The 20,980-nt window shown below is 38.9% G+C and overlaps 3 protein-coding genes and 1 non-coding gene across 5 annotated transcripts; 2 read left to right on the top strand and 2 right to left on the bottom strand.

The window, feature by feature from the left end:
* Positions 1 to 261: 261 nt before the first annotated feature.
* Rab14 (RAS oncogene family member Rab14) lies at positions 262 to 4,073 on the bottom strand. Its single transcript, XM_065494733.1, has 7 exons — positions 3,906 to 4,073; positions 3,399 to 3,510; positions 3,089 to 3,333; positions 2,830 to 2,948; positions 2,688 to 2,756; positions 2,515 to 2,626; positions 262 to 1,242 (listed from the first exon to the last, which is right to left on the bottom strand). The coding sequence occupies exons 2-6, from the start codon at positions 3,502 to 3,504 to the stop codon at positions 2,515 to 2,517; spliced, it is 651 nt and encodes a 216-aa protein (XP_065350805.1). The 5' UTR covers positions 3,505 to 3,510; positions 3,906 to 4,073; the 3' UTR covers positions 262 to 1,242.
* Positions 4,074 to 4,301: 228 nt separating this feature from the next.
* On the bottom strand, positions 4,302 to 7,689 carry phr6-4 ((6-4)-photolyase). The gene is made up of 8 exons (XM_065493911.1): positions 7,362 to 7,689; positions 5,898 to 6,545; positions 5,716 to 5,844; positions 5,472 to 5,651; positions 5,278 to 5,418; positions 4,947 to 5,098; positions 4,690 to 4,895; positions 4,302 to 4,636 (listed from the first exon to the last, which is right to left on the bottom strand). The coding sequence occupies exons 1-8, from the start codon at positions 7,443 to 7,445 to the stop codon at positions 4,575 to 4,577; spliced, it is 1,602 nt and encodes a 533-aa protein (XP_065349983.1). The 5' UTR covers positions 7,446 to 7,689; the 3' UTR covers positions 4,302 to 4,574.
* Positions 7,690 to 7,939: 250 nt separating this feature from the next.
* Ptpa (Phosphotyrosyl phosphatase activator) lies at positions 7,940 to 11,288 on the top strand. 2 transcript variants are annotated; one of them, XM_065493933.1, is made up of 9 exons: positions 7,940 to 8,088; positions 8,538 to 8,626; positions 8,696 to 8,738; positions 8,800 to 8,960; positions 9,071 to 9,288; positions 9,352 to 9,476; positions 9,537 to 9,637; positions 9,695 to 9,802; positions 11,027 to 11,288. In XM_065493933.1, the coding sequence occupies exons 1-9, from the start codon at positions 8,076 to 8,078 to the stop codon at positions 11,147 to 11,149; spliced, it is 981 nt and encodes a 326-aa protein (XP_065350005.1). In that variant the 5' UTR covers positions 7,940 to 8,075; the 3' UTR covers positions 11,150 to 11,288. The 2 variants fall into 2 exon arrangements, with proteins under 2 accessions (XP_065350005.1, XP_065349995.1); XM_065493923.1 differs by having other exon boundaries at positions 9,352 to 9,637.
* Positions 11,289 to 14,946: 3,658 nt separating this feature from the next.
* On the top strand, positions 14,947 to 15,018 carry TRNAW-CCA (transfer RNA tryptophan (anticodon CCA)). Its single transcript has one exon. It is a non-coding gene; the product is annotated as a tRNA-Trp (tRNA).
* The last annotated feature ends 5,962 nt before the right edge of the window (positions 15,019 to 20,980 follow it).

Raw genomic sequence — 20,980 nt, forward strand, 5'->3', positions numbered from 1 at the left:
TTGCAAATATGTACACAACACACAGAAGAAATTGCATCAACAAATATAAAATCTTCTTCGCAGAGTAGATGTCAACATAAAACTTTTGCAGAGTAGATATGCGTTACAAATTTTTTTCGCTTCCAATGACCATGAAATTACATAGAAGATTACATATTTCTATAGTACAGTCTAAAACAGCAATGTTTAATGCTACTAGCAGGTCATTTCGGTCACCCGACATTTTTCCTCCAACCAGCATCAGAAGTGACAAAGCAGTAGTTAACACGGTGACCACGATATTACCTTTATTTGATCTCTTTTATACAAATCATAAATTACAGTGTGACGATAACCAAAACTCACTCGACAAACATGCCTCAAATTGCCGATACAAATGGGTAAGGACAATTTCTCCTTAGCTACGTGGAATGTGTGTGATGAATTAGACAAAGTTTAAGAAGCACCACAGAAGTTAGTTTAGTGCTCTAAGTGAAATGATGAAACATGCATTATGAATAGTTCAGTATTGTCTACAATGGAATGCACCTTAAAACACAACAAAAAGACAGGAGAGGAGTAATATGCCAAGCTGCAGTTTGATGTGAAAAAGCACAGTAGGATTGCAAAGGCTTCTCGAGATTTTTTTTCTCAGTTGGCTCAAGTTGGGGCATTACAAAACTGTAAACTAATAGAGCGGCTTCACACCGACAATACATTATTACCTCCAGACAATTTTAAAATGCTAGAGAAGTGAAGCTTCTACCAATCAACTCGCCTAATGGACACCAGCCCAAAAAGATCTGGATTATACATAATTGAGTCTCTAATGGAAAGGAGTTTTACATATGTGTACATATTTTTACCACTCAAAAGGCATTGGTTTTTAAACAACTCTCTTCTCCCACAAAATGATGCATTCAGTTAATATTAATACTCCACTAATTCACTGAGTCTGTCGCCCGCAGGCTAGGACAGCCTGCGCGCTTAGTTATCAAGTACAGCCAATAGGAGTAGGCTTATGCAGAAGTGACTCTTGCATACAGATTCTTCAGTTTTGGTCTTGCGTTGCGTTCAAATTTGGCGGCTAACAAAGTAACCTGGCTTCTGTGGACCTCTTCAGCCGTTTTCAATGGTGCGCTAGATGTGTCTGATTTGGTTGAGATCCAAGGAAGGTGAACTGGCCAGCAGTAGCGTTGCCTCCCCCTTCCACTTCTTACAATTTGTATTGGTCATTGTTGCGAGCAAGTCTGTCGTGTTTACCTGCAAAACAGAAAAGTAAAGTCATGAGGGAGAGTACTAAAAAGGCATCAGTTTGCATTTTATATGTAAAAATGTGACAAAAACAAAAATGTAATATTGATTTGCTGAGAACACACAAAAAAGATTTTGCTTATTGATGGAAACTCATTTCATAATATCATTGCAAGACTGGGTAGATAAAGTCTATGAACCATTTTTTCAAAGGTAAGTTAACAGCAACATACAAAATGCCATTCTGTTGAATGAAATTCTAATTTCTCAAATGAATTTTATTTAAAACGGAAAAAATCCACAATTTTGAACAAAATATTGACCTTATTGCTAAACTGATGATATTTCCACTTTCTAAAAAATTTAGGTCCTTAAAATAGTATATTTTTATTCGCATTTTCTTACTCTATAGCCTCTATAGAATAATTAAGAAAACCTTTTCCTCTCGTGAGGCTTCAACATAGCTCTCAAGCTTTAAAACACACTGTCTAGTATAATTATGTTAAAATTATTAAAATATGCATGTTCTTATTCAGTTTTTAAAATTTTGTATTTTTGAAAATCTTATAATAACTTGCCACTAGTAGCAAATGCCTAATTTCTTGTAACGTGATTTACTTAAATTAAAATTTATATATATGCATCTAATGATGATCTGCTTTGGCAAAATAAACCGAATGGAGATGAACATATCTCTAATTTAGTATTAATAGTTTGTTCCAAGAAAAAACGAAATGACTGAGAAATGAGAGTCTTTATACTATACATTAATATTGACCATGATAAAGTATAAACAATCAAATCAGGAATTAATTGCATTTTTTCACAGCATTGCTGAATGAATTTTGTTTTCCATTTGCTCATTAAATAAAAGACAGAATTATAAGAACAATCACTACATCAGATTAAACAAGGACGAGATAATTATGTACTTGCCAGTTCTTTAGATAACTCAATTAATTTTTACTTAAATTTTGATAATTACAGCGTTAAAAAATAGCTATGAAATCTTTTATTGCCACATTTCCCTGAGTATTTTTGTTATATGACTGTGTTTAAAGGCTTAATTATATTCTAGTTTTTTTTTCAACTGCATAATTTTGACTTGTATAGAAAATAATTAACACATTATTTTGATATATCTTTCAGAATGAAGCATTCTCCTTCGGATTATAATTTTTAGACGAAATAATGCATGATTGATTGATTACTTAATAAGATTGCAATGAATGATTACATATTAACTTAAGAGATAATTCGTAGCATATAAATAATCCTCACCTAGCATGAGCAGTTTTCTTTAGGGGCCTGCTGATCGTTAACCAGGGTGTTGCGACCGCCTGGCTGGGAGGGTTTGTGTTGCACTCCAGATTCAGCTGCGTTCAAGTCAAGTCTTTAAAATTGAAAGTAATTAGTCCCGAAACTCATTTGGTAGATAAAACTCAAAACAATACCTTCCATCTTGGATGCTCTGGAAAATTTTCTTTGCGGTTTCTAAAAAGGCCTCCTCAACATTTTCACCACTGGAAAATTAATAACATTAATTAAGCCATATTCCTGCAGATATTGGAAATTTTCTGATGTTTTATCACTTACGTCTTTGCACTAGCCTCAACAAACATGAGGCCATTTTCGTCAGCAAACTGCTTTGCCTCGTCGTATGTGACATCTCTCTGAGCATCAAGATCGCACTTGTTCCCAATCAGGAATATCACCTGCAAAAAAATCATTTTTAGATCCATTGATAACAGTTATAAAAATTCACGCTTCCCTGACGACATTGTAAAGCGCTTTTAGTGTGCACTAGTTTCAACTTTTTTTTTAAATTATAATTATTTCGCTGAAATGAACTTACAGTACTGGGATTTGTGAGATTGCGAGTATCCGTGAGCCAACTACTGAGGTGGTTGTAAGTCGACCGCCTAGTGATGTCATAGACCATGAGAGCACCAGCGGCGCCCCTGTAATACGATCTGGTGACAGCCCTAAACCTCTCTTGTCCTGCAGTATCCCAGATCTGCAACTTGATTTTCTGGCCTGACACCTCGATGATTCGCGTGCCAAACTCAACACCAATGGTGTGTGGACAGTCTGCCATGACTGAAAACAGATGAAGGGCATTCAACATAATATTTCAAATAATCTTTTAGTGCTCATTTGCTCACATTTCTTTTCGGTGAACTGGTGCAGCAAGCAGGACTTGCCTACGCCCATGTCTCCTATGATGATGTATTTGAAAATATAAGAATAATTGTAAGGCCCGGATGACATCTTGAACTGCAAAAAAGAAGACAAGCGTTAATCTCTAGCAGATTTTAGCAAGAGGGTATTAATTTTAAATAGCGTTTTCAATAAAGTGGATTGTTTTTTTCAGATGCTTTCCTACAGCAAAACATGTTTATATGATCTAATTATCTAACGCGGACTTCAAGCAGCAATGATTTAATTAGTCCGCTCTCAATCCATTTGACCCAAAATTTGGCAGGATCAAACGCTAGTGACACAAGTCTATTGAATCTATAAACACGTCACAAGTGGCAATTAAATATGGGCATGCATGTGTGCATGATTCACTCGAAATTCCTCTGCTCAAAACAGTTTCTTGTTAAAACGTCATTAAAAACACAAGACAAGTGATGGCCCGATTCCTGTAATCCGAAGATAGAATTTACCTCTTATGATATGTTGTTCAACTCGGCAATGACTTGGTCTGCTGCAAAACGAGCCCCGTGGTGATTTCTCCGCGGAAAGGGGTGTAAATATCAAATAATTAATGACACCTCCCGATACCCTGGTTTCGAGTTAAATATGGCAGACCGGAAATAATAACAATTTTGTCCGGAGGGGGCGTCGCAAGCGCGCGGAAACTCAAACAGAGGCTAATTTAAAGCTTACTCTTAAATCGGTCTTACTCTTACACTACCTATGAGCCATTCAAGACGATTCTGGACGCCTAATTATGAGCTAATAATAGTTTTATTTTCATTGATAAATTCCACTGTTTGGAATATTTTTTATTCGATATTTTCAGGAAGACATAAATATACTCATCTTAAACACACATTGAGTTCAAAATAAAAAGATTTATTCAAGACCTGCTTTTAACATCACATAATTCAAAAGTGCAAGAAAATGAAATTAGTGAACGCAGGCATGTCTGTTAAACTGTTAAGGATTTTTACGTCCATCAAGGACTCAACAAAGAAAATGGATAAAATAAAGAAATTGGGCACTTTGGGCCTTGAAAGGAGCGCGCAGCGTATTTTAAGTACCACTTAATGTTAATTGACGAGAACAATATTGTTCCCAAATTAATAACAGATCTTCCAACCCTATTGGGTTCACCTCTTTTTTGCTTGTTTGGCTGAAGACCCACCACCTGCTGCAGATGATTTGCTCTTTCCTTTGAACACATAATTATGAACGCATATTTTGTGATGATATTATATATCATACCAGCTTCTCCTTTTTTGGCTTTATTGGCTTTGTAGGCCGCGTTCATTTTTGCAATATTTTCCTTTGAGACCACTTCATGCTTCACTATTGGTCGAGGATAGTCAGTTCCGATAATGCATCCAGCTGCCTTCTGCACGGACAAGGGTGCGTTCCACGGCTCATATATGTACTCCACCGGATACTTCTTCAAAATTGGCAAATATTTCCTGCGAATATAATGGTTATGAGAGGAATCACCCAGAAGATTATTAAATTACTTGATATAATCGCCAAACTTGTCTGTTTTCTTTCCAAACACCACAGGACTGTAAACCCTGAAATACTGATGGAAAAATGCTGATGCAGACAACCACATCCAGTTTCCTGCGTTTAGGGCCCAATCAGCATCAAGAAGGAGCTCTTCGAATACCTGCAGACAGGATAACAAATCAAGCTTGATAGTCTATTTTAACAAGAACTAAATTCAAATTGAGACAAATATGAATGAAATTTGGCCAATTAGCCTCTCCTAAGCCAGCACACATACCAAATTACGGCATCATTGATCCAAAAGTGAGACAAAAATTATGGTATGCCTAAATGGTGAACCTTTTGGCCCTCTTCCCAAGATATCCACAGGTCGCCTCTTGTGAGGAAGCAGGCAACAGCGTGTCTGGCCAAGTGGTGGATCCAACCCTCCTTTCTGAGTTGCGTCATGATTGCGTCGATGAAAGGATAGCCAGTGCGACCCTGTGTTGGCATTAAGAACCTGCTTAAACTCAATTTTCACACAGTCTCTTTACCTCAGTCCATGCTTTAAGGTGCTCTTGGTTGTTCCCCCAAGGAATTTGACAGCAAATCGAGTTTCCAACCATCCTGTCATAGTTAGGAGTTGCAAAACCAACAACATAGTAAAATTCCCTCCAGTACATCTGTCCTACTAGGGATACAGGAGGTTTACTGTGCTTCCTCCCTTTAATGATCTGAAATGAAAAAAAAAATATTTTGGTTTATTTGTTACTCTTTATGTAGATGAGAGATGAGAACCTTATTTAATTCATGGAAAAATAGTCTTGGCGAGAGACATCCAAATTTCAAATAAGGGCTGAGTACAGTAGTGCTAGGTATCAAGCTATTTGGTGACGTGTTGGGCTTCTCAAAATCGCAAATCCAGGCCTAACAATTCAAAATTATTAGTAAAAGCAGTCAATATTAACGCCCACAGAAACCTTTTTTGCCAGACAAATTTGCATTCTTTTCAGGGCCTCAGCTTCGCCACCGGGATAGAGGCATGGCTCAAGCTTGCTTTCATCAAGCCCCAATTCCTCCAAGGTGGGGACATTTGTATTTCCAAAAATGTCTTCTTCTTTGGGGATTTTCAGCTCTCTACTCTCCAGAATTTCGCTGTAGCCTGGGGGCACTTTTTTGGGTGCATCAACAGCAGCTGGAGGTGGCCCCAGACCTTCAGCAACACTAACAAACTTTTGGTAAGTAAGTGGGACCTTTCCCATGTTAGCGTTCAAAATCTTTGCTGGACTGTACAGCGTGTGCGACACTTTCTGAATGACTTTGACGCCAGCGTCTTTTGCCATAGCCTCGATCTGCTCATCTCTTTTCTTGGCGTAAGGCTCGATGTCATTTTCAAACGTGATACACTTCACATTCCAAGTTTTGAACAACTTGGGGAACACCTCTTCAGGCTTTCCTCTGATTACTAGCAATGCACTTCCCAGAGCTTTCAGTCTGTCATCGAGGTTGGACAAGCTTTGCTGGAGGAATCTCCACCTGTTGGGACCAACTCTCATATGATCCAAAATTAATGGGTCGAGAATGAAAATGGGACGGAGCTCCTTGATAAATTCTGGTTGCTTCTCGCACTGTAAAATGCAAAATACAAAATTAAATTAGCAAATAATCTCACTCGCCTCTCAGCTCCCAGGTTTAGTTCAATAAATATTAACTAGATATCATAAAAATATGAAAATTTACAAATGTGGCACTTTATTTTTAATGTGTTTATCTTGTAGCGGTTCCCGCTTATTGGCGTTAACTTAGTTTGTAACCTTTAGATGTCACTTGTAACTGTATGATAAGCTTTTCTCATTTACCCTGTATAATACACCTTCACTGACCGCTCACCTACGCACGCATACGGTCATGTCGCATTTACCTCTCCGGCCGGGAGTATAATGTCGTGCGCATATATGACGCTTGTAATAACTTATAGACCCGAAGATAATACCGGGGTAAGCATTGTATTTAACTGTGATAATTATTGTTATTCTCGACTCGCATATTGATGCGTTAATTAATTGTTTATATATTGACTTTCCTTTGAGATTTTATTGTGAATATTTATTATGTAAAACTTTACAGTCTTAATTATGGATTAAATCTACGTCTACAAAGGAACCAGATGCATTTCCTTTTGGCTCGAACCGAGTAACCCACAATCTACTTGAGGATAAAAAACGATACAATTTATAGATTTATAATAGTAGTATACGTATGTACATGTATGTAATATAAGAATCGGTAAAAGAGTAGACATGCACAACATGTGCACAATGTTTGATAATGATAATTTAATTTCAATTTCATCATTACGTTCATCAGGTATCTAGATACATCATTAAAAAAATCGATTCGGCCACGATTTTCACTCTTTTATGTATATAAAACATAAATCAAACCTCTCTAATAGCTTCCAGGAGCGCAGGGTTATCGTGAAGTCGCAATCCTTTCCGAAACCAATGAATCACAGTTCCACGGCTCATTTTTCAATATTTTGGTTAGTTGTATGTATCTATGTACTTCTGATGTTGTCAATTTTTCGAATTTTGCAGGGTAAAATCGTTAGCAATCTTGGTTATGTACTCAGTGTGAAACCCAAAAGCACAAGAGCAGCAATTTTAGGACGAGCGATGTCGGTTTGTCAGATGTCAGTGCCAATGTTTGGTGTTTGGTGTGTTTTGTGATTGTCTGCTTGTGCTTGTGCTACTGCTGCTGCTGCCTGGCCATGCCTGGCTGCTGGCTGCTGCTCTGCTGCTGCTCGCTTGATTTGTTTTCATTTTAAGTGTTTGCATAGAGTACCAACGTTGTAATATTACGCTTCATCGCGTTTGTGAAAATTCAACACAATTTTAACACAAATCATATTTTATTACTCTATTTCAAAAATAGGTTAATAAATTTATCTTTTTTATAATAATAAACGATGAAAAATCATTGCTTTTTCGTATAATTTTATTATGTTAAGTTGTCACATTGCTAACTTGTCAGCTGAGAGAGCGCTAGACGGCAAGAGCGCACTTTATGAAATCAGCCGAGCGAGAGCTTGACGAAAATTGTTTTGTCTTAGTCAAATTGCTGAATTTTCCACTGCCGAGAGAGGTCTTGCTGGTGAAATGGGAGAGACAAGTAACTACATTGAAATATATTATAAATACATAATTTAGAAACTTTGTTTAGTTATGTATGTATGATTTGCATCTATCTATTTATGTACTTTCATCTTTAAAGTTTCCCTGTTTTATCCTGTCAAAAACTAAAATACATATTTGCTATTGGTGTCTATCTTTCTCAGATAGGTTTGTCCGTTCAATTTTAAGCTGGAACATATATATTTATGAGAGTGAGGGGTAATTATGAGGTGACAAGCCTATCTCAGACCCACCCTATTATGTACATATAGCAGCTTTTAGCTTTTGTTTGTATTTTTGCTTGTCTTTGTCTGGACTCACGCTTTCCGCTCACTTAACACTCATTCTCGGTCTGATGGAAAGAATGAATGCTATTGCCCTAACTCAGAAATTTGAGTTCTACTTATAGTCGGAAAGTGTAAGACCTTCAAGCTATTTTAATTCTAGTTCCAGACGATCATGTTTACTTTGCTCCAAAGAAGATGGTACTCAACATCGGTGACATGGCAACATGGACCAAGTCGGAGGCATATAATGTATAAGACCGCATTAATTACTATCTGCAACTTCAATTCTTAACATACATGATATTTTTATTGTTGCAGGAATATTTGGGTTTCATTTATGCCTTGAATGATTCCGTCAAAGGTATACATACTATTTTTCTAATATATTTTTTACCAAAAATTAACCAAATCACCGTTTTTAGGAAAAAGCAATACATCTGAATACCCTTGCAGTGACAAAGTCGGTAAAGTCTTGGAGCTCTTGGAAACTCTGAATACATGGATCGATGAAACTCCGCCGATTGATCAACCTCAACGGTTTGGAAATAAAGCGTATAAGACTTGGTACCAAAAGTTGAAGCAGGTGAGCTTAGCTGAAATTAAACAAAAACTCTGTAGAATTCTATAGTGTGATCATTTAAAAAAATCAGACAGTCTTATCAGTGCAAAAAATAATTTAAGCATTTTTTCTAGAATGCTGAACGGGAGTTGAAAATTATGCTTCCTGAGAACAAGCACAATGCCATAGTAGAAATTTCTCCATACTTGATCGAAGGATTTGGAAATGACACCAGAATTGACTATGGCACAGGTCATGAAATGTCATTTCTCTTCTTTGTGTGCTGCCTATTCAAAATCGGAGCACTTGAACAGACAGACAAGGCAGCAGCAGCGTGTAAGATATTCTCAAGGTATTTAATTGCTCAAAAGTCTTATCAGCTTAGGAGCAAAGATTCAATTTTTTGACTTTTTAGGTACTTGGAGATTTCTAGAAAGTTGCAGCGCACCTATAGAATGGAACCTGCTGGAAGTCATGGTGTGTGGAGCCTAGATGACTACCAATTCGTACCCTTTATTTGGGGCAGTTCTCAGTTGATGGGTAAGATATATCAAGTGTTGAACGATCATAAAATAATTATTTTGATTAAAAAAACTGTAGGTCACCCAAGGATTGAGCCTAGTGCTCTGTCAAATGAGCCTGTGGTTGACGATAATTACACCAATTATATGTTTTTTGGATGCATCAAATTCATTTTGCAGGTGTGAAAATAACTTTTATTCATATGGTCACCTTACGATGTTTATTTGTTTCCTCAGGTCAAAACTGGAATGTTTGCAGAGCATTCAAATCAACTATGGAATATTAGTGCAGTTGGTTCCTGGAGCAAAGTGAATGCTGGCTTGATCAAAATGTACAAGGCGGAGGTAAGTTGAACCAGTTATTTCTTGCTGTAGAAACACACCAACATTTATTGAACGCGTGATCTGCAATGCAGAGAAGTTAAAGCATATTCATTATCAAATATTAATCTTAATGACTTGAATGCAATTGATATTCACTTTATTATGGACTCTTGAGATCTATGAATTTGAAAGAAGAGTTGCACAGTCTCAGAAAATTTTCACAGTCTCTAGAAAAATGATTTTATGTAACCCTATACAGTACACTTGAACACTAAAACGTGCCTGTTTTATTTTTTGTGAATTGGGTGAAACAAGTCTCATCCCATTTGTAAATAACAGGTAGATGACCAGGATCAGGGGTCAATGGATTTGGATGACACTTAGCAAGTTCATAGCCTCTTTAGGTGGTCAGCCTTAAATATTTCATTTTTCGAGACCCCAAAAATGGCCTATCTCATGTATCAAACATCTCCTCCTCAAGATGTGTAAATGAGATAACACCAACATCAATTTGCTAGCAATGTCAAGGAAAGGGGAGATTTTTAAGCGTTTCAAGGGTTGAATACACACTGACCAGTGTCAGAGGTGATAAAAGATTAAGCAACTTGAAATGCTTAAATAGCTCAATGGGCTGGGATGGGTACCTGCGCCAAAACACCACTAGCTGGATTTAGCACCTTTACAGCGGCCTTATAAATGTCTGATGTTTCAATAAAAGGCTTTGATGCGGGGATGCGAAAAAATTCCGCAATCACGGAAATGCCACTAAACTTGAATCAAAATTAAATAACGCCGCCTTTCAGCGATAGCCCAAAATACATATAACTTTACGCATTTGAACTAACTTGGAAAATGTTCGCAATTTGTTATCGCGTTGATAAAGCAAATTTGCTTTTCCTTTTCCCCCATTCTACTAAGCATTATCAGCAAAAATTGACAAACCCTAATTGCACTTTTTTATACGGAGTTATCTTCAAATTTGTTAAAAGTTTCCGATTTTCCCCTAAAAATAATTGTTCTTAATCCCCTTTGATTTTTCAAAGGTTGTGGTGGTAGATATTAACCTGCGGTGGATTTTGGACCTACACTCGGAGGTTTAGGCAACAGGTTTTATCCAAATCTATTGACTCGTGCCTACTTTCTGTTTGTTGCAAATGGAATGAGCCCATTAAAGAATAATCAAATAGCTCATTGTAGGATAAAAACATTTGATTGACTATGGTTTGAAAATAAAATACATTTCAGGTTTTAGCTAAGTTTCCTGTCATTCAGCACGTTCTCTTTGGGTCCCTCATGTCGCTGAAGGAAAGCAAATTTAAAATGGGACCAGGAGGACCTCCTCGTAGCATGCCACCAAGATTGCCATGACCCGTCTGATTTCAAGGATTGCATTTTGTTCAGACCCAAACATGGCACATCATGAAGAGACCAATATCATAATTTTCACCGCCCAATTGAGTTAATTGTGTTATAAAATAAAGTTGCTTCGTTATTTGTCACATAGAAACAGTTAATTTTTATTTAAATTCAGAGAAAAAACTTCCATGGGTATTAAACGCAGCATTGCTCATTTGGCACAAATAGCATTGAAATACGCCGCGGTGTGGAGTGGGAATATTTAGATCTGCAGCGCGAGCAAGCAGTAGGAGGAGAAATCCAAACTCTCAAGAGACAGTTAGCCGAACACCAGGAAGCGCGCGCGACTCTGTCGGGGCGCTTGCATGTGCTTTGTTCCCTGAAGAGTTCGTTGGCCTACAATGTGCTCCATAAATACAACTCTAACACCCACTCCACGGCACTTTGGGTCCTTCAATTAAAACCATCAAACGACCTCCACTCATTAATCAATCTCAATCACTTTCATGGGGAATGGCTGGCGTGTGTTATCACCTGCCGCGGACTGAAGGCGATGGTGCCTGGAATGAAAGTGGGCTCCGAGGGATTTCCCTCCCGCGAAATACCCGCTTGTGACGATGCGTTAATTTCCAATCACTTTTGCATATCGCAGAGAGCTCTCGAGTGGGGTAGCATAATATTCAAGACCTTGTCGAGTGTCCCAAAAAATCACTCGACTCTGACTACGGCGCATTTAGTAACGATTTCTAAATTAAACAAGACTCGTTCAACTAAGAGAAAAATATTATGGAACAGCTAAATTTTGCTACCATTCTTTAATGCTACCCAGATTCTAGTCAAGACAACATAAATGAAAATTATTCCTTGAAATTATCAAATTTTTGATGATGAAATTTATATTATGTTGAATTGCCTGCAGCAATACCTACAGACGAACAGTGCTCATTGTTAGTTGAATTGTCTTTAATGGCCATGTGGAAAACATGAACACTTTGAGAGCCACATTTGTTTAATTAAATTTAAATTTGGGATAATTCTGGAAAGTCTGGAAAAATTTATCTTTTATACGCACTTTCAGGGAATATATACACTTCTTTATTCATCAAAAAATTAAATTTCAAACATTTTCAAAAAATGTCATAGTGTAGTAAAGGTGGGGGTAATTTTATGTTTTAATTTCACAATTGCGTACAATAAGTTTTTTTTCTATTTGCAATTCAATCTACAATCATTCCTCTTTCCAAAGAGAAAATTTAGCAAAAATTGCATTTCCCGTGTAGGATTTATAAGTAATGCAGTACATTTTAATAAAAATATATTTAAAAAAATTGCTTCCCAGTCCATCTAGCATTATAAAGTGTTTGAGTAAAACTCAAACCAATATCGAATTTATTTTGCTGTTCCAGTCTCGTATTGATCTGTCACATATTTCCAAATGGGCACAAGGCCCTTTAATTGAACACTTTGGCCGCATAAATATCGCAGCCTTGAGTCACATAAGACTGCCAAGGCTGCATGAAGCGCAGCAGTGCTTCTATGCTTCCTGCGTCCTCCCTCGGCAGACGACGACGATCTCGCGTGCCTTTGCGGGGCTTCAAATTTCCTAACTGAACAGAAACATCCCAATAAAAAATTAACTCCATTCACTTGTCGCTTCATGCCGCCTGCTGGGGCTGGCAGTTTTCGAGCGTGGGCGCGTGCGTTCCGCCAAACGTAACCTTTCGCTCGCCATTTTCCGCGGAGGTAGCCGCTGTGACGTGAGTCGAGCTCTTTTTTCGCCACGAATGGGGTTGATTGTGACCTAAGAGTGACGTCAAATCGCGGCAACTGCTTTTGCGTCGTAGGCTACTTGGTGTGTGTAGTGTATATAGCCTTACAGCCGCGTCCTACCTCGCGCGCGTTCTCTCCGCGGCGATGACGTCAAACCTACACACCAAACACCCACGTGGGTGCGCATCACACTCTGTTTTGAGTCTTTTAAACTTGGCTGCTGACGCTTGGCTGAAGCTATTTCAAGCGCCGTTCAACCCTTCCGAAACCACTTGACTGCCGACACCGCGCCGTTTAGCTCCCAATCCAATCCATTTTTTGCTAGGCCAGTAGCGCTTTTTTGTTTTTCTGAACTTGAATCTAAATTCACATATTTACTGCAACAGTTTGCAAAATGATGAAATAAAATAATGCTACAAACGTTTGACGCTAACTTTTCTTCTTTCTGAACAAATTTAAAATGTAGGAAACTGTGTGATATTATTGTGATCCTGCCTGTTGTGGAAAAATGAGCTCGTTCTGGTCAACCATTGCAGCAGTGCAAAAAATCAGGATTAATAATCTATCGGGACATTTTAATATTTCAATTCTGAGAAATTTTTCATATTCTCAAATAAATGTTTGTTTCCTAACCAGAAAGCTTGTTGATGAAATTATGATGCAACAAAATTGAGAGAGGGGGGAGGGATAGAGAGAGAGAATGGAAAAAACGTGTGGGAAACCCGGGAAGCAAAAAGAAATTTTTAGAAAGGTTTTTAGTTCCTCGGAGATCGTCACTAAAATCAAAGAAATTGTTTTACTCTCGATATAAAATTTTAAATATTTAAATTATTGATTATGAACGCAAAACGTTGAGCAAGTCCATACGTTTGGGATAAATCGTCGCTTTACTGCGTCAATAAACAGCAATAATTATTATTACTTGGAGTGGTGTCAGACAGTGCACATTAACAGACGTTGCCGGATAAGGGGTGGAAAAGAGGCTGTCGCGATCGAGTGAATGAAATTTGTGCACTCGCTGCTCCGCGGCGTTGCTCGCCCCCTGGCGGACCCCCTAGCTTTTGCTTTCTTGCTCTGTCTACCCGCCTCATCAGCACCCCTTTAGCAATGGGGTTTAGTGCGCGATTCGGATGCGTCATGTGCATTGATTTGCTCCGTGTGTTGTATGCCGAGTGTGCGGTGGCGGAGGAAGTAATAATAGAATGATATTATTTGCAAAGGGTCGCCGGCACTTGCAGTAAATCGATAATTCGAGAGAGAGAGAGAGAGAGAGAGAGAGAGAGAGAGAGAGAGAGAGAGAGAAGATGCCGCGCCGCCACGCTCGCAACCCGAGGGCGAAAATACGCCAAGCTAGGAGGGTTTGCTTTACACACGCGCGTTAATTATTTCCTTTCACGCCACATTTTTCTGAACCAACGCCACACACACCGCGAGATACGCAGTATTATGCTCGTTATCTTATCTCTATGTCTCGACTAACAACGGTGCAATCAGATTCTTCTACCAACAATTTGGAAAGCCTTTAAATCTAATTTAAAAATTAGGTGAAAGACAACAGCATTTCAATAAAAGTTTAAACTTTCGTAATCAGTGAAATTTTTGTAAGTGCCTGTAGAAAAGTAGAATTTTTAAATTAAAAAATTGTTCCTCTTGAAAATTAATTGATTTCTATAACATACTAAAAAAACATTTTTTAACAACCTGATGTGTTTGATTTATTCAGCACCTCTTCGGAGTAAAACTCACCCTCGAATAATTTTTGTCCTCAACCTGTGGGAAACAAAGTTTGTGCTCAAGGCAATGAACTTCATTTCATAGCCATTCGCGGCTGCATGGTTTTATTTTCTCTTTGGAATCGAGTTGAGTGTATATATATGCAGGTCGGTGGCTCCAATCCAATCCATTGGATGCGCTCACTTTCTCATTTCTCGACGTTTCCCTCGTTGCGTTCTATTCCGAGCCCGCTATCGAACCAACGGGTCTTTCAACTCGTCTGCCTTTGAGTATAAAACGGCTTTGGTTCTTGTAATGTTTTCAGCGACTCCGTGGCGCAATGGTAGCGCGTCGGACTCCAGTTCCGAAGGCTGCGTGTTCGAGTCACGTCGGGGTCAATTGATTTTTGTCGTTCTAGATATTATTGTGATGTCACGGTGCATCCTTTTTTTCTAGCTACTTTGTGTAAATTTTTAATACTAATAATTTTGAATTTTAGAGAACCACCTACCACTTGAAAGGCGTGAAATAATCCATTCATTGATATAAATTGATATAAATTTTTGATGAAAGATTTTAAAATTGGAAAAATTCCCAAGATGGGAGTGGAAAAAGGTTCCCATTTGCTTATACGGTGGAGGCAAAATTCCCAAACCTCCGGCAAGAACGGGTAAAATTTGAACATTAACATCAATTCAACTGAAATTTTTGACTTTCTGAAATTCAATTACAATCAATTCTAATCTGGCAAAAGATTTTATGTGTCGCTGTACCATACAAAAACCTAAAAGTAAAATTACTCTTCTCATTTCAGATTCAGATACTGTTTGATAACTTTGATTTGATAAAACACAACACAAACAACAGAACTGTTGTTTTAAGATTTTATTGTTATTTGGGAGGATTCAAAATTAAAGGCAAAATTCACTCGTTTAAATCGAGCAGATTTCCCTCTTGGTTTGAATAATCTTCGCGGCGAGTAGAGATAACGTTTCTCGTGTGGCCATGCAAAAGCAACGTCACGTTCCGACTCTTTGCACTTGATAAGAATCCGTTCGCCGCGCCGCCGTCTTAACCATATCTCGCGCCGTCGTCACCAAATAATCGCGCCTAGTTACAACAAAAGTCGCTTTGCCAGCTCCTTTGAAAGGCTCTCAGTCCCAGCACGTGCGAATTGCGGATCAAATTGTATTTTTTTTTCAGATCGTGAGACAAGTTGATGCTCTCATGCCGGGCTCAAAATCAGAGCTGTAATATTTTAACTCTCCGTTTTTTAAACTACATATTGTCAACAAGGAAAGGTTTGCGCATAGAGGCTTGCAGTTGAAAAATGCCGCGTATTGCACGTATAGCCACAAGGAATTTTAAATTTACAAGAAAATTTAAGATTTTCAATAGGATTGATGTTAGTAAAAATAAATACAATTATTAATTATTTTCAATTTTGATTGATATCCAAGCTTTTCCGATTTATTCAAAGGGGAAGCTTTTGTTTTATAGCACACTGTAAAAATCATCGTAACGAGCAGCAAGAGTCATGATGTAACAATCGAGGTCACACGTTATTTTCATAAATATTTGCGGTGGCGACCACGTCAACTTCCAGGGAAATGCTGTGTGCGTATATGTGTGTGACAGAATAACGTAGTGTACCAACCTCTCGTAATACGAAGGATGCGTTGTTTGTAAATAGACCAAATGAGTCACGGCTGATAAAATCATAAAGTCTTAAAAAGGCGATTGAAATCTGCAACATGCAGGTCGTCGAGTAGCTAACAGGTTGTGTGTGTCGTCTTTGCGTCTGCCGATGCTGGGATTACTCATCTGATAATTTTTGATTCAGTGCCAAGTTTCATTCATCGCCACTGACTGGATATGTATGACAAGACGGAAGAAAGGGAGAGTCGTTTTGCCAATTTCACATCACGATAAACTTGATAAAAGAATGAGGATTACTTTTACCAGAACAACTTTTAACAAGCAAAAATTACTCCCGTTCATTTCACGTATTTCAATTTAATATTGTTCCTTAGTGTTTACAACTTGTAAATTTTGGAAACCGCTCTTTCTATACGCCACCACGATATGAAAATGTTTACACTGTGATATTGAGTATATATCCATTTCATTTGCGGAAAATTTAGAATTTATTAAACAATGTATTTTTAACTGAGCCAACCCCTCCCACCAAAACCAACAACTATTATACCATATATATAAGATGATGGCCTAGGATTAGGAAGCCAAACAGTATCTTGTTCGTGAAAGAGCATTTCATTTGACTAGGTGTTTGGCCTGAGAATTATTTAAATATTGAAGAAAGATTGATTGTAAAGCCTATTTACACACCAACTTTTAACAAAAATGCGTGTGAGGGGAAACCTGTTGTTGTTTCTATTTTTTACATACTAACTGGAATCAATCTCGTTTTTTAAGCTAAAATGATCCAATTTTTAAAATATATTAGGCAGGAAATAAACATTGTCGTGTTTAGCTTGTTTCCCCTCTGCGTTGAAAGGCAAAAACGTCAGTAAAATTTAAAAAAAAAATCTTTGCGATAAAAATATATCTTGACGCGAGTTTAGAAGGAAATGAGTGCTGTGTGAGCTCAGAGCAAATTTTCCCCGCCTAATTTCTCAGACTCAAAAGTAAATTTTAGCCTGGTACGAGGTGCTTAGGCTAAATTCTCCATAATTGAGCGGTGAATCATAGAGGATGGCCAGGCGAGACGATCTTGAATCCACCTCCACCTCAGCACAATAGAGAGCAAGCGAGTATTTAACCAAAATCCCAGACGGCCGACTGTTTCCGCTCCATCCTCCCCTCGGAACTGAAAGGAAGCGCATACAGCATTCTGCCGCGCCTGCCTGGCCGGGCCACCCAAATCCTTTCCCGGAAAACCCCCTGCTGAGTTGACCACCCTTCCCTCAGTAGTGAGCAGTCTGCGAGAGGAGGAAAAGCAATTGGGCAGTTTTTCAGCAAAATTATTTTTGCCCTTGAACAGGTGAGCCGAGCCTGGCTGGCGAAACGGCTATACGATTCGCGGCGCGCGCGCTGCCCCCTCCAGCAGGCTCAACACCTGCCCCGCAGTAGCACCTTTTTGATCCCCTTTTGGCCTTGAGAGAGCCGCCGCCCGCCACCACCGCCGCCGCCGCCTATCCGCATAACACACACGCCGGCATTCTCGCCACTTTTTCGGTTGATTTCCTCGCCGATGTGCGAAATAAGATAAGGCGGCAAAAAGTCGCGTCTTTTTCAGACGTCATTATCTGCAAATATCGCGGGAAAAAATTATAATCAGAATTGTTTCTGTTTCGGGTTGTTCAGCGATATAGTTATATCATTGTCATTAAATAAAATCATGACTAGCGTGAAACGGTTATTATCCTAAAATTTTGCAGAGTTATTTAGTCCAAACAAATAATTTGTTTTATTGGACCAATTTTTCTTTACTATAGGGCTCAAACGCGTGTAAAAATTCATCTTTTGCGTAGTGTACAAAATGATTCAGGCTCAAGTTTGTTTTTATTGGCCAATATAGCAGCTATGCCACAACCAGCCTACCCACATCCAAAACAAACCATATAAAAATTAAATCAAAGCTCACAAAAATAATTAAATTACTCCAGTTCTATTGGAATTAAATCGATCATTAATTTTCAACTATTATTTCAGCCTTTGCAATTGAATTTAATTTACACCAGTTATTACACAAACACACACAAGTTCCCCATTGTGGCGTGACGCAATCTCGTGAAAAGGAGACTGTCTTGTGTCACTCTGGCGTTACACACGCACTCAGCCCATGTTTTCCCCGACGCCTTTGCCTCAAAGCCTTCTCCGAATGCAGCGCTTTTAAAAGGAAAAGAGACGAACTTTTGTTTTAGAGATAAACCGGACGTTCACATTTCCTCGTCGAAAACCAGCTTTTCTATACAAATAACAGGCTTCTTAAAAATCAAGTGCACTGCTCACTTAAGTTTATGGTTCGGCTCAGAATGAAGTTGAGCTGCAGCCTAGTTTCCAAGCGACAGACACTGTGGGAGGAAAAAAGATTTCATTGCGATCGTGGGTGCAATTTAAACTCTCACTTTTCGCTCTTCAAGCAGCGCGACGCAGGTAAACGTACTGAGCGAGAGATCGTTCGTTGGCGTGGTACAGCAGGTTTGGAAATTAAAGATCGCTCGTTTCAATGCCTGGTGCAACATTCTACTCGAAACAGGTCTATATCGAAGAAATATGTTTGGACTGATGAACCCTTTTTGCATTCTTACGCAATCAACTGGAAATTTAGCTGCTCGCGATGGGAATTTAATCTTTACTCGCTTGGCTCGGCATTTTCGCTCAAGGCGCAAGTTTCAATTTCACTTTCATCGGCGTTTTCGAGTCGGCCGTAGCATGAGTACTTATTGCCGAATATCCAGGTTATATTGCAGTCAAGTTCGACGCAAGCCACGCCGTGTGTGCCACAATTTCTTCAGCACGATTTTTTTCTTGCAAAATCCGCGGCGTGCACACAAATCTCTTTCTCCTCTCACGACCGGCGGACGGAATGGAAATCCCTGGATTTTATTTTAGCCCAAATTTCTCTCGGCGATGCGCGCGCGACACTTCCCCGGTTTTCCTCTCGTGCTGACGTATCCTCTTTGTTTCCGCCGTCGGATGAAAAATCTACTTCATCGCGGCGAATGCAGCTAGCAGACAGGCTGCAGAAAGGCTGCTGCTTTTTAGTGAAAGTGCGCTGCCGGTCTGTGTAAAATACACATAGGTAGGTGCCAAGCTGAAGCCAGGCCTCGCATTGCTAGAACGTTCATTTACAAATGAAGCAGCGGCGGCGCGCGCCGCTTGTTACAAAACCACCTGAAGGATCCGTGACGTCACATTCGATAGCCTTGTTGGTCGCAGGACGAGGCCGCCGTCCCAGGCTCAACCGTTGAAACGAAACCCGCTCGCTCGGCTCTCTTGCAGCCGCGATGCAAACGGTATCTTTCTCACACTGCGCACTCACGATATAATCCAGCCTTTACGTTTTCTTAAAAAATTTCAAATGAATGCTCTCTGCTCCAACTTGATTGGCACGGGAGCAATGAAAATTTGAGCTAAATGCTGCTGCCTTTTCTTCCCTCAGTATTTATCACAGCAATGAAATCAATTAATACAAATTTTCAGCTGAAATTAAATGCAGCTTCCTGTTGGAATACGGAAAAAACAGCTCGCTACACGCGAAGGAAGTTGCATTTGATGTTGACTGAAATATTATGAAATCCTTGTGTGTTGAACAATAAATTACCAAATTTAAACTTTAAAGAATAGTTGTAAACGTTTAAAAACCATTTTCCATTTCAACCTAAATATACTCTGCGGTAAATTTTGAGATCTATTCTTAATATTATTTATTGTTTCCGAATAAATAATAATGTAATTTTTTCAAATGGTTGTTGCTAACCAAAAAGTAAATAAATCCTGCTCGCAGGCTCGAGTGGAAAATCGACGCTTAGATCATTATGCCATATTTTAATCTCCACATTTCACTAGGATGACTAGGACCATGCACGTCTGACAATGAGTAGAGATAATCCAGAGCTCAGCAGCAGCCACTTTAAAATCTGAAGCCAGCTTTTACTTTCCATCTGAAACTACTACTGAATTATTTATCGGTGAACTATCGATTCTGAATTTCTTTATGTTCTGATATTCTGTTGAAAATCATTCCTGTGGGTATTACTTTTTTATCAAGCTCGACACTAAAGATAAAATGCAATCGAGTTTAATTATGAGTTTTTGATAAATCTAATCACAATAAGAAACTAACAAATAATTATGTTACATCCTGTTTGCCAAGAAATGTTAAATTTTAGGATGTATAGTGTTGATATCGAAAGATTTACGCTCCTTATATATTTTTCCGCTGAAGTTTTTAGTATCTTGCTCCTAAACAAAACACTCTCAAGGAGACTTGAGTTCCGTCACGCATTGGAATCGAAAACTCTAGCAGCCTCTCAAAACGAAACTGCAGTTTTCATAATACCCAGAACTCATGAACAGGCCAAAATATAATAGAATTCGAGAATATTTGGAATGACAGGCGTTGACTGCCGCCGCGCACTGCGCAGTCGGCCGAAGGCCTTATTTTGGTTTAGAGAAATGAAAAGTAAAATCTGGATGAAAGAAAGTTCAAAGCCCCCGTCGCACGATGGTCCTCATTGCATTGTAGTGCTATAGTCTTACGCTGCATTTTAGAAAGCGTCTGATGTCCTACATTCAGGGCGCCGCCTGTGCCGCCGCCGCCGCCGCTGCGGAGAGGGAGGAAAACCCGGCACACACGTTCTCTTGCTGCTATTTGACGATGCGCTCAAACTG

Source organism: Cloeon dipterum, chromosome 1, assembly GCF_949628265.1.
Source record: "Cloeon dipterum chromosome 1, ieCloDipt1.1, whole genome shotgun sequence".
NCBI lineage: Eukaryota > Metazoa > Arthropoda > Insecta > Ephemeroptera > Baetidae > Cloeon > Cloeon dipterum.

Coding starts and splice junctions, on each gene's coding strand:
- Rab14 (XM_065494733.1), bottom strand. CDS start 3,504: ATGTCATCCGGGCCTTACAATTATTCTTATATTTTCAAATACATCATC. Junction 3,334..3,398: donor CCAGTTCACCGAAAAGAAAT/GTGAGCAAATGA, acceptor ATCTGTTTTCAG/TCATGGCAGACTGTCCACAC. Junction 2,949..3,088: donor ATCTCACAAATCCCAGTACT/GTAAGTTCATTT, acceptor ATTTTTTTGCAG/GTGATATTCCTGATTGGGAA.
- phr6-4 (XM_065493911.1), bottom strand. CDS start 7,445: ATGAGCCGTGGAACTGTGATTCATTGGTTTCGGAAAGGATTGCGACTT. Junction 5,419..5,471: donor ACCTTAAAGCATGGACTGAG/GTAAAGAGACTG, acceptor ATGCCAACACAG/GGTCGCACTGGCTATCCTTT. Junction 4,896..4,946: donor AAGTTTGGCGATTATATCAA/GTAATTTAATAA, acceptor TTATATTCGCAG/GAAATATTTGCCAATTTTGA.
- Ptpa (XM_065493923.1), top strand. Junction 8,627..8,695: donor CCAAGTCGGAGGCATATAAT/GTATAAGACCGC, acceptor TTATTGTTGCAG/GAATATTTGGGTTTCATTTA. Junction 8,961..9,070: donor GGTACCAAAAGTTGAAGCAG/GTGAGCTTAGCT, acceptor CATTTTTTCTAG/AATGCTGAACGGGAGTTGAA.